This window comes from Athene noctua, chromosome 1, assembly GCF_965140245.1.
Source record: "Athene noctua chromosome 1, bAthNoc1.hap1.1, whole genome shotgun sequence".
Lineage (NCBI taxonomy): Eukaryota > Metazoa > Chordata > Aves > Strigiformes > Strigidae > Athene > Athene noctua.
The window spans coordinates 99,176,969-99,190,240 of record NC_134037.1 but is presented as its reverse complement, the minus strand read 5'-3'; the positions used below and the strand labels follow the sequence as shown (position 1 = coordinate 99,190,240).

Sequence of the window (13,272 nt, the reverse complement as noted above, 5' to 3'; positions counted from 1 at the left end):
GCTGGTCAGCCTCATTTACCAATAGATACTGCTTGTGTTCTTACTAATAGCTGATCTAAATCTGAAAGAAGGTAAGACAAAAGGTAAATCAGGAGTCAGACCAAGGATTATATATACAGAAAAAGAATATGGAAAAGAAAATGGAAAAACAAAACCAGAAATAGAGCCTCTTTCAAAACATGGAAAGATGTTTTCAATAAATTATTATAAGGTGTTTTTTAAAAATAAATACAGAGTTAGCAGGAATACATTTTTCCTAACTTTGATACTTAATATAATTGCCACTACCAAGATTATGGACATTCTTTTTCTTCCCTTCCTACTACAGAGGATGACAGCAACACTTCTGCTCTTCTGAGAAGCTTTTCAGCTAAATAATTCTGAATTCTACACACCCAAGAGAGAATGAGCTTTATTTCCTAACCAAGAGAAATAAATTCAGAAGATTTTCCAAGTAAATGTGGCATAATTACTTAAAAAAAATACAGTAAAAAGGGATACACTTTTCACCAGTTTCCCCTTAAATCTTTCCTTTTTGCCTTTCCTCGCCCAACTTTTACAACCTGTTCCACTTAGAAGTACCTATAAAAATACCTTCTGAGAGACAAAAAGTACATTTGAAAATCCCTTTCTCAGTGTAAAAATACAAATTAATTATAAAAAGTTTTTCTAAAATTGCAGTGTTGGCTCAAAAATTTTAAATATTTTTCCCCAAAGAATAGTTTTACTCTGGAGAATCACAATAACCCTTAAAAACTGACTCTTAATGATCCAGTGAAATAGTGTCTTAATATGTCACTTTCATGTAATTGGAAGTTTAACACAAGAGCCATTTGCTCCAGCTGAGCTTGAGTCAGATGGCAGACTAAACAGAGACTCTGTGATCCAGAGCCATGTAATTACTGGAATAGGAAAATGTTTGACTCACCTTAATAGTATTTCTGAGCAGATGTTAATATCAACTCCTACAAAGCTGACACACTCTTCAACCACACTGTCCAGTGTTGCTTTGAGCAAAGTCTGTGATACATCATGCTGAGAAACAAAAGTGGATATCAGGTTACTGAAATATTGAAGTGTACATAAATAAGAACTGCAAACAATACTAACATTAATAAAATAGTTGCTGGAATTTATCAAAATCTTATGAGGGTACCAGTTAAAAACAAACTGTAGAACATATTTTTAAAAGTACTCCAGTATCTCTTTGCAACACCTTTATCATGATATAAATCCACAGAATAAGGCGCTCTTCACATTACATGATGCAGAGAAATAGTTATTAAAAAAATACAGTAAAAACCAAGCTATATTAAACACATAATCATTACTTAAAAGTAGTGGATGAACAGAAGCATTACTATGTCTTATCTTTAATCTGACATTTTATTCACCTATAATATGTTTTATTAAAAATAAGACAATATTTTTAAAATAAGGTAGAGAAAAAAAATTGCAGATGCTGTAGTCTTGCACCTGCACACACAAATGTTTGCAAAATTGCCCTATTTATGAGCATCATGCTACAGTACAGTTATTTACTAAAAGAACAAGCCAGGTATTGTATGAGGGTGGGCAGTACATAAGGTACGTATCAGCCCCGCAGCAACAAATGTTTCAGATTTTGAACAGATATTTCTGGGAAGATTGGCAGGTCCTTGACTGAAGCACCACTAATGGAAATTCTTCCAGTTTTTCCATTATTGTTGATAGTGTTTCCCCCTTCTCTTTCCTGCTAAAAGAAAATCAGTCACACTTGTCAAAGTTCTGAAGCTCTAAGATTTCTTTTCCTCCACAATGTAGGCATACTTCAATCTATAACTGCTAGTTACATACAAGCCCATCAGTGCTTAGAAGTCTGACCTGGAGGGAGAAGCCTCTCTAAATGCAGGAGCTAATTCAATCACTATGTTAGCTTAGCTTCAGGGCTCTACGTCACTCATGTAAATCTGGATTGATCTGTTGTGGTTTCGTGATGCATTAATTTAGGACATCAAGCTGGATTCAAGCCAAGACACCAAACGCTTCATCCACTACTTTGTTTCACCTTCTAAGCCATTCAAACCTTCTAAAGAATTCACAGTTAAATTTAACGTGCCAACAGCATCAATCCCAATCTACTAATATTGGTAGTTCATGAAGTAGTGGTTAACAACTGAAACAATGATAAAACTTACGGCAACATACTTCACAGCCCCCTCATTTCAGGGGTACCGTAAGGTGATGTATTTTCATGATGCAACACATAACAAAGTTACTTACAAACAGGAAGTGCAAATTTTGCTAACATTACTCCTGCTATATGAAGTTTGCATGCAAAAATCCATGTATATGCATAAGTACTGGCATCTGCACACAGTCTTGGCCTCACAACCACAAAATTTACTTGCACACTTTGCAGATCAAATGTTAGTTTCTACTTACTAATGTGTTGCTACTACAACACAATGGCTTCTTTTCTGAATAAAAAAAAATAAAAATAAACAAAACCCATACACCCTTAAGTCTTATGTTTCTGTTATTCTGACTTTCTGAAGAGGCAGCTTCTCTTAGTAAGGATGTTTTAAATATTCCCTCCTCCTGCCATCAGCTGGGTAATGTACTAGAGCTAGAGGCTTCCAACTCACACACACCCTTATGCAAGGATGCATTTATGTAACAGAGTACAAGAACCAGAACAAAATTGTTCAGAAACAACACTCACATTTTCTCTTCTTTGCCAAGTACAGCTGCCAAATACTGGTCTAGATTTTCCATGATGAATCACAAATTAAAAATTAAGATAAAAATACTAATTTAACAATTTTTTTTTTTTCATTATAACAGAGAAAGTCAAAGGAGAAAAAAATGCAGAATATTCAAAATCTCCTTCTGCTTTTAGGAAATGCTACTGACTCCAAGGTGCTTGGAAGGTAATTAGCATATAGTTTCACAAGTTACATTAAGTTCATTAACTGTAGTTGTTCTTGGCCACCTCTAAAAGAGTCTTGATCTAAAACAACTACTCAGAATATAGACTCTGTGGCAGAGTGCTGGGTAGTCTGCTGTTTCACTAGGTTTCAGACTCATTCCTTAAGACGTTATTTCTTCGGAAGGAATAACATGCAGTTACATGATTCAGAACTAAGACATTCATCATTGTCTCCACAATGCCTTACAGCACAGAGTGTAGCAAAGCAGGTAATCTACAGATCTGGCCTAATCTTTCTAAGCATTTATTTGGAAGAGACTTGACTCAGCAGAGTTTATTTCCAGTCTGCTCCCCTCAAAACAAGGAAAGGATGTATCCCAGTCAAAGGGTAAGCATTCTGAAATACCTCTGCTAGTGGAAGACAGACCAGTGGCTCATATATCTTCAGTTTAAAACGCAAAGTTGGCATTTCTCTGAAGATTTGTTTGTGAATGCAATAGTTTGTGCAAAATTCACGTGATAAAGCACACACAATTTGGAGAAACTGTAATATTCAACTATTTATTTTGCCAGGAAGACAAGAAGTTCTCAGGTCTCTCAAAGACAATTTTAATCCTTTAACTTCATTGTTGCTTAACAATCACCACTAAAAACCAAGACATGCACAAGTTGTTCTTTATTACCATTACCACATAAGAGTTGTACCACTTGGAATGGACATCACAGCCCTTATGTGAAGGCAAAGATAAAGTGAATGGGCAGATGTGACAGAACAGGATAAGCATAAGACAGCATGGCTAAAACAATCCTCAAGCTTCCAATACCTCACAGAAGTAAGAACAGCATTTACTAGCTGAATGGATAAGTTGCAAACACTAGGAAAACTTTCCAGACAGCAGATCTGCCTCCAAAGATGCAGCCGCTGAGTATCACAGCTTCCTTTTGCTATGATGAAGAAAATTCTACATTCTTTACATTGATTCAAAGCACAAAGAAGTGTTATGAATTTAGTTTCTAAAAGTAGTTAATTAAAAACATTGTTATCCCAATACCATTATCAAGACTTCCTACTGCTAACAGGTCATGCTTCAGAAACGTTTACAGTGAAGTACGTTTTCCAGTGTTCCAATAATTCTTCTCAAATATCAGAGGTTAGATGATATTACATACTTCTATGTACTATTTATATGCCCTGGAGTGGTATCAGATTATTCAGACACTATTAGAAGCACACATACTTCCATACTAATTTGCTACAACATGTCTGTAAAGACAGGAATCCCTCACAACTTTTGCATTAAGCACAACAGAATAAAACCTGCACAAATAAAGCCCAAGTCCAACATGCAAGGCTACTTGCAAAGTGTGCTTAAGCAGAATTGTGTCTCACAGCCTCCAACAACCTCTCCACACACCACTGTGGCAGATCATTGATTCAGTTGATCCTCTGCAAATTCTTCCAGATATAATAAAACACGTTCATATTAACACTAACTCTGAATGCATCCCTATACACAAGGGTGTCCCTGCTAGAACTGTTAAGTACTGTCTCTCCTTTTTAATCAGAATATCTTAACTGTCTTTATCTGTGGAACAAATACCACAACTGCCCCCACAACTTCCTTTACAAAACTAGGAGAAACTAGCTCCCTCAGCGAGCTGAACCATTCATATCAGAAGCTTACAGGGAGTCAAGCACACAAGGTGCCCCAACAAGCTATGCCTAACAAATAGGAGCATGTCCTTTGGTATGATTTTTAAACATCATTTTGAATTTACCACCTAAATAAAACACTAGGGTTTTATTAAAAGGTTACTCATAAGTAACTACCATTAAAATACTACTGCTGGAACACTAGATCTGGAGCAGAAGACTTCATTTTGTATGATGATCTCCAAGCAATAAAAAGGATTGATACCCCCAATCTATGGAAATTAAGGCCAGTAGAAATAAGGGACTTGTCACAAACTGCAGAATGTCCACTGCAAATCGGTGAAATTTTTTTATCATCACTCTCCAAAAAACAAAGCCACCTGACTTCACATCTGTTTGGCTTGATTTTTTTTGGTGGGAAGGACTATAGAAATTAATTTGCCCTCAGAAATATTGGGCACTGTAACCATATTTTAGTATTTGTTTTCTAAAGAATTATCAAGCGAGGCATGGAATAAGATAAATAAAATTAAATTACACGATTAATTGAAACTGCTACAGTAAATAATTGTAGTTGACTAATAAATGAAATCAAAACATTACAAATTTTCTAATATTTTTATAAAAAGCATCCCAATTATTCCAAATGTAACTTACATTCATGAACCTGGAAGAAAATCAAAGGATGCTATTTTGATTTCTAGTCATGATTACAACTCAAAATTAGTCTGGGGCAAATTCTCCAAACCTATGCTAAAAGTCCCTATAACTTCATTTCATGTGCTTTCATTAAACATGGCACAGAATGTTTAACCCTAAGAAACAGTGTTTAGGAACATCTGTCTATATGCATACGATAGTTTTGTCCTATTATTATATCCCAATACTTCAGCCGTCTTTTCTTTTTATATGATATGAAGCAGATAGCCAGGCTTGTTGTTTTGCTCAGTTTCAAGAGCTATGAACACTCACTGGAGATGATTAACATGACTAAAAACCTGTCTGTTCTGTGAGAGGGTGCTACTACAACTGCAATTAAAAGCCATTTTTCAGTTTCAAAAATCTGTTGGTGTACATAAAAGGAAGGCTGTATTTTAATCAGCCTCTCGACTCAGTTATTTCTAGCAGTATCCCAGTACAGACCCTATAAAAATACACTTGTCATCAGCATGACAAGTTTATCAAGTCAAAGAACCACTATTCACATAAAGCCTGGAGGCTGTATTTAGCCAGTCTGCATGAGCATAGATGGTGGACCAGCACACTGACTAACTCTGCCTGACCAAACACACTAAACACTAGATTACTAGTGCTAGATTAGAACAACCCCAACCAGCAGCTTTTACATGAAGGAAATTACAATTCTAAGCTCTTTACCTTTGGCAACCTAAACCACCACTGCCTCCCACCCCATACTAAAGCAATACAAATAATTATAATGCATTTGGTAACCTTTTCCTGGTCGCCTATAAAATCATAATTTCAGAAAATATGGCATGATTGCATATCTCTCAAAGACAAATTCAAACAGCTTAAAATTCTACTGCAACACACAGCAGTCCTTAAATACTTATTATTTTACATTTACAAACATTAGTAGACATCGACATGGCCAGTTTGTGCATCATTATTACTTTACAAAGCCCAAGAGCCAAGCAAGGCACCTTCCAATGCAGCTGAACAAGAATTATTCATACTCTGCAGAGCCTACAAACGTAGTACAGACATGACCTAATGATGCTGGTCACAAAGCTGTGGGGAATGGTAGAGTTCTCAAGTCTGGGCAGCAACCTGCACGTTCTTGACTGAACATTACAGTATTATAACAAGATCAACATTCATCCTAAATAAGACTGAGCTGCAGGTCAGACAGCTCTATTTTGTTTTTTGGTCAAGTTATACCTCACTTGTCCTTTGAATCCAAAAGTCAACCTTCAATGAAGTAAATGCAATTTAATTTTTTCTGTTTTAAGTAAATCCTGAAACACTTCTAACACGTCATAAAACATTATTTTGCTGGTACCTACCATTAACTTCTGCATCCATGAATTTTAATATTGGCATGTTAGACTAGCCAACTTACCTTTTGAAAAAAACCATTTTTTTTCTTAAAAAGTAGTATAACTGTGCAGCCTGAATGACATTAACTGAATGAAAAATTAGGTGGGACAACACATCCTAAGCAAAGTTAAAAACGATATTATTTTACAGAGATTCAATCCATGAAAACATTTTATAACTGAAAAAAGGGAGAAAAACATTCTCTACTAGTGCTGTGGCCTACATACTATCAGCTGCATTTCAAATGCTTGTGAAATCACAAAAGAAAAATGTATTCATTGTTATTATACATCAAATGTATTGCTTAAGTACAGCAGGACTAATGTAACACACAGTCTAATGATAAGTACCTTTTAATGTGCAGAATTAGAAAAAAATTTTAAATGTAACTTACATGTCAGGTGGAAATGCTGGAAAGTTGAGATGGGTGACTTTAATCTCTAGCATCCTCTGGAAAATCCCTTTTAGTTAGATTCTAAGAAAACAAGCTTGTCCCTCTGACGTTTGATAAAATGACCTAACTTCAAGTATTTCTTTTGAAGACTATTTGTGGTTTCTCCAAATGTTATATTGTTATAGGATATATTGTTATCCTATGTACTTAAGTCTAACTCATTTCTTATTTTCAAAAATCCAAATTCTGTTTATTTTAAGAGTATATTATTATTACTGAAATATCCCAAGAGAGAGAAATGGACTTATATTTTCAAAGAAAATGATAAAACAAAAACAAATTCTGTCAAGCTCTGACATTAAAAAAAGAAAACAAAAGTGAACACTTGATCATGTAATGATTCAAGTTACTTACAAGTTGCTGGAATTCATCTTATATTTACTTGTGCTTGTGTCCTAACAGAAGCAGTAATACTGCTGAGCTTGTTACACAAATTCAAACCTATTGTTAACATGTCTGATTTCTAAAGCTAACTTCTTTGACATGAGCAAGCTAGCAAAAGATGACTTATCTTCTTTCCAGAGCAGGTACCAGTTTACTCCAACGCAAATTGTTATGTGACTAAGGGGCAACAGTCTGAATCACAATTATAATCAACCACATAACTCCTGGAGATTTCAGTGGGACATTTTCTTTTTCCAGTAAGTAGCAAAGGTGATCATCCAAACTGCTAGGTAGAAAGCCTATATTTCTATTTCAGTCCAAAACTGTATTTTGGGGCTGAAAGCTCTACAAGTATAGGGGATACCCTGCAATACTACAGAAGGATAAAGCAAGGACCATCAGGAGTAGAGTTTCACAGACCACATGACTGAAAGTCAACAAATTCAGTTAGGGATTTTCCTGAAAAGTACTTAAGAGGTAAAAAAAAAGATAATGCATTGACAGAGGGAAAAGGGGGGAAAGGAATAATACATTTCTAGAAGAACAAGACAGAAGTTATGAACCCCAGATGAGTCCCGAATTCTGGGAATTCTGTTCAGTCTGCAGTCAGGGACCATCCATCCCCCTGCAGCAGATGGGTGCAGAACAGCAACTCCTGGGTATAAAGTTCCAACTCAGAGCAAGGGGAGCCCCCAGGAGATGTGAGGAGCTTGGTAAAAGTCTATGTAAGCACACACACTTCTAGGTCCACTGAAGACTAGCTGGAGTTCCTCTTACTCATTTCTAACAAGGAACCTGGTACTTGCAATATTATTAAAAACTACAAGAAAAATGCAAATTCATTTAAGGGCATTTTCCAGAAAGGAAACATTTATACAGTTGATACATATTTTATTGTATCCTGGATTTCTAATATAAGCAACTTCTCACACTCACTGGCTTTCTCAAAGTTAGCATACAAACACAATTAGCAACTGCTACACCAAGTGACTCACATCAGGAATGCACTGTGAATATATTTAATACAATGACACATCCATTCCTGCATTAGGAAAAAAAAAAAAGTATGTGCCAAACAATGACATTCAGCAGTTTTTAAATCCCATACCAACAGAGTTAGTCACAATACAACTAAGAGGAAAGAAAGTTTTTTTTAATGTAACACCAGCTCCTGAAATGCTTACTGGAAAAAGCTTTGAGGTAATTTGACTTTCATCAACCCCCCTTCCCACCCCACCCTCTTTTTAAAGTAGATCAGTTCATTTGAATCTGATTAAAGAATATTTTAAAATCATACTGTTCAGTTCTCTCCTTCTATTTGGCTCCTCCTTTGCTTTCATCAAGCACTTGCCCCCCTGCATCCCCAAACTCTTCCACTGCATAGCTGAAAGCACAAATAAGCTAAAAATTAAACAAAACACAAGGCACTGTCCTGCAGAAGACACAGGCAAACTCAAATAAAGTAATCTTATTTTCTCTGCTTAGTAAAAACCATGCACTTTAGTTTGACTGACATATGGCAACTCAAAAAAGTCACTGAGGGTAGTGTTTATTGAATGACCCATGGAAGACTGAAAGCTGACAGAAAACCAGGAAACGTGAGAAAACAGAAGTTTGTTCAGTACCAACGTTTATGGATTTGACAGGCAGAATATGTAAGCATCCATTGTGTCATTCACATCTTTGATAAGTGAAACCAATTTCAGCACCACTCATTACACACAACAGCAAGTTATATTTAAGGCAAACACATAAAAATTAATTTGTAAAAAACCCCTACGATGTAGTAAACTGGTGCCTTCTTAAAAATCTGCTCTGCACTAAGCTTAACAAAATTTGCATTAAAACATATATTTAGTACTTTTCCTACTACATACATAGCACAAGCAAAATGCTTGCACATTGGAGGTTGAAAAGTTGACAGGACTAAATAATAAATTAGCTGCACTAACTTGTCAGCACTAAAAAAATAAGTTTTCAATAACAATTTTTTGTTATTTTGTTATTACTGAATGGGAACACCAACATTTCTCTCATTCTCAAAACCAAGAAACATTTCAGAACCACCATCATTATTGACAGCATATGATCATCACTAGTAAAGCAATTAGCATAATACAAAAAAGTGAGAAACCAAAATGAATCAGTAGAATGGCATAAACAAGAAAACTGCATGTACATGGAAATAGCAACTGAGTACTCTCACCATATACATATTTTTTTAAACCAATAAAATCTTAGCAGGTAGGAGGGAAAAGCACAAATGAAGGAGCACTTTTCCCAGTTTCCCTGATGGATGTTTTGATCTGCAGCCTTATAAGATAACCCTTACTTTTATTCAAGGCCTGGAAATTCCTTCAAAAGGCTTCTTTAAAACATTAAAAAAAATAGATTATTTAAATTATTTGTAAATGTATAAAAACATTTCTGTAGTGCAACAAATTAATAAAAATTGCTTGGAACACGCAGTTTTCTTAGGTATTCTCTAGTGGAAGATTTGCAAATAATCATTTCATTACTGTTACTGACTTACAAAGTTTACAAGTTACTTACAAAGTCAGAGCTTTTAACTACTGCATATATGAATTACAAATGTGTAATCTGATCACAGATTATGCCATCATTCACTTTAAAGACTGACCTCTATCTCCCTTGTAAAATACTTTATAAAGAATCTAAAGCTTAATCAGAACAAGTTTTAGCAAGCTTGGGAAATCATAATGAAATAAAATAAGAAATAAATATTTAAAAATTAATTATTTAAAACCACCTAAAAATACTATTTTAAAACCAGATACCTTTATGCATTTTAATTATAAAAGCATTTAGTCCAAAAAACAACTGTACTGCCTCAGGTTTGGTTTTGCTAAAGTTTGTAAGGTAAGGGGAATAGAGTTCTCTATTTGCATAAAATTTTACAATTGCAAGCTGGTACATCATTGAGCAAGAAGGGAATTAAAACCATCTCTGATTTTGCAGCACTTATGTCTGCCTCCTGCCATTTGCTTAAGTATGCCTTTACTTTACAAGGTGAAGACCTATACAGAATCAAGGCCTGCTCCATTGAAATCAATGGCTGATGCCCCACTAGGTTAATTAAGGACAGAAGTTCAATATAAGTTTTATCTATCCTTTGCAGGACAGAGAGATAATAGATGAGGTACCAGATGGATCAACTAAATGATTAGACAGGCTTATTCAGGTCTTATGTGTGTCTTCTTTGGGAAATTATTACTCATACTACAAGAATCCAGAATTTTTAAATATGGAAAACAATCTATTATTGGATTTTTCTTTCGGTAAGAATTTCTATTTTAAAAACAGCAAGACAGTTGTTCTTCTAAATAACCTAGATAAAGGCATCAAGTTTTGGACTTTTCCTCACACCAGCAGAAGTTGCACTGATCAGAAATCAGACAACTGAAACACCTGTGATCAGCTATGGCCAAGCTTCATTTTCTGGAACACACAAAACTCGGCAAGAAAGCTCATGTGCAAGTTTGTAGTGAGGCCTACTGCATGCGGCTGGCTAGGCTGATGCAAGGAGCAGAGGTAATCCAAATAAAAGTGATATGAGGAACAAGCTATGCCTGGCAAGTCATTATCACTAACTCTGGCCCAAGCAACTTTCCTCCTATGGAAAAGAAGGATACATGGACATCTAATGCCATTCCCAGCATGCAAATTCATCTCAGAGCAAGATATAACTGAGAATGCAAGTCTCAGCCACACAAGGATTTAGCGTGTACCACCTAAGGTTCAAAGTCATTCTTTCATCCAAAGATAATTGCGCAAATACATGCTTCTAAGTTTACTCAACTGGAGCAAAGACCTATCAAAGTTTACTCATAAACCACTTCAATATTGAGCTCATCTTAATTAAAAAAAGAATCTGGTAGGAGATCGGAACTTTTCAGTAGCTATGGTAGATAGTTCAATAGACTTAGAATAATAGTTAGTTTTAACTGTCATACGAAAACCTAAGAACAGTTCAAGGAAGACAAAATATGAAGCTCCATTAGGGGAAAAGTTTCAGGCACCCACTTCATTTTTACCCTTTAAAAACACAGGCAATTGATAGTGTGAAGAGGAAAATGCAGTCTAAAAAGTAATAGCACAGGTGATTCTGTGCTGTCTGGAATGCTCTTCAATCACAAAGCCAGAACTATTTCCTCTTAAAATTGTTAGCTTAGCTTATTTCAAATGAAAAACTCTAGACAGCCCACATTCTAAGAATCTTTTTTTTTTTTTTTTTAAAAGCATTTGATATGCAGGTTAAAAAGGTTATATGAGGGTGTTTTAATTGCAACACTCAGACTGCTCTGTATTCAGGTACATTTCAGTGCCAGGCAGAAGATTCTTGCTTTCTGACTTGCACAGGCAAGGATATAATGCTTTCAGCAGATCAGGGCTAGCTGCAATTCTGAAAGGAGGTTAGCATCATGTCACAACAGAAAGAGATCAGAGTTCAGAGATTACGTGAAAGCTTATCAAATCTCAGCTTGCTGGTTTTCTACTGTAGCAAACTTCTCAAATTTATATGCCACACCTGGAACACACACAGTTCTGATACAAGTTTAAAAATCTACATTCAGCAATGTAATTTTCTGTTTCAAAATAGATGTAAATATTGCGAGGTTTTAGCTGAATCATTCATTTAGTGTTTCAATATTCTTTCCTATACATTTAGAAATACAAATAATTCTACATGTACATAAGAAATTAATGGGAGGTGAGCTGCTTAACAGGTTTCTGTACTCATTCGAGTTTTATTTTCATTTCTGTTAGCCATCTGAATACAGAAAGATAGAGAAATTTGAGTGTTTTACAGTATAAATGTAATTAGGGCTAGACATTATTAGAACATGCTACTAGTCTAAAGTAACATGTCTATGACTTTGCCTACCACGAAAGACACAGACTCCAGTTATACGAAGTTCTACAATTTGTGCCTCAGTGTCATAAGCAATGAAAAATGCTGAATTGACTCTAATTCAGTCATCTTTAGGACATGAGATCATTTCAGTTGAGGGCTTGTAAAGAGTTGAAGGTTTTGAGGATGAAAAGTAAAATCCAAAGTAATTCAGGTTTTTTTAAGTTACCAGTAATTGAAGACAACCTTTTAAAGAGGTTTAGATTCATTTTTTTGGCATATTAGGCAACCTGAAAAGACATCTTGACTAGCTGTTGTATACAAGAACACATGGTATTTTTCCAGTTATGCATCCTGCAACTAAGAGCAAACTAGTCACTGAACCTCAACTTCTAGCTACCACTTTTTGATTCCCTAGATCCTGCTCCTAAGAGTCTAGGAAATCTGCACATTAGAGTAGTGCATTCTCAAAAACTCTGAGGTCCCTTTGTAAAACATTAAAAGTACTCTTCTTCCAAACTTTCAGCGGCAGAAAATGCATAGCTGGTAGTGAAGAGATACAAAGTAGTGACTTTTGGTTTTGGTGTACTTACTGAGACTACTTTGACCTGTAGGTGACAGAACTTCTGGGAGATATTTTCTTACAGTAACAGTTCTGGTTTTGCTAGGATATTGTGAAATTAGAGTGGAAATAACATCCCCTGCCACAGCCACACATGCACAACCACTGCAGAAACTTTAAACTTCACACTCCTGAGATATAGGTACCTGAAAACAGTCCCAGTTTTACAGATGACAAATCAAAACCACAAGAATTTAGTAATTTCTCTTAAACCAAAGTAGTAGTAAATGAAAAGGACCACAAGTCTTCATTTCCTGTCTGCAACCCGAGCATCATTAACCAGGAGCAAACAGCACACATTTTGCTTCTCCAA

The 13,272-nt window shown here is 35.5% G+C and overlaps 1 protein-coding gene across 1 annotated transcript in view; it reads right to left on the bottom strand.

Annotated features, from left to right (window-relative positions):
• SRBD1 (S1 RNA binding domain 1) overlaps window positions 1-13,272 on the bottom strand; it is a 132,247-nt gene that overhangs the window by 22,091 nt on the left and 96,884 nt on the right. Inside the window, exon 19 of the mRNA XM_074925888.1 lies at window positions 929-1,035. Coding sequence (XP_074781989.1) covers window positions 929-1,035 — 107 coding nt within the window. The remainder of the gene's footprint in view (window positions 1-928; window positions 1,036-13,272) is intronic.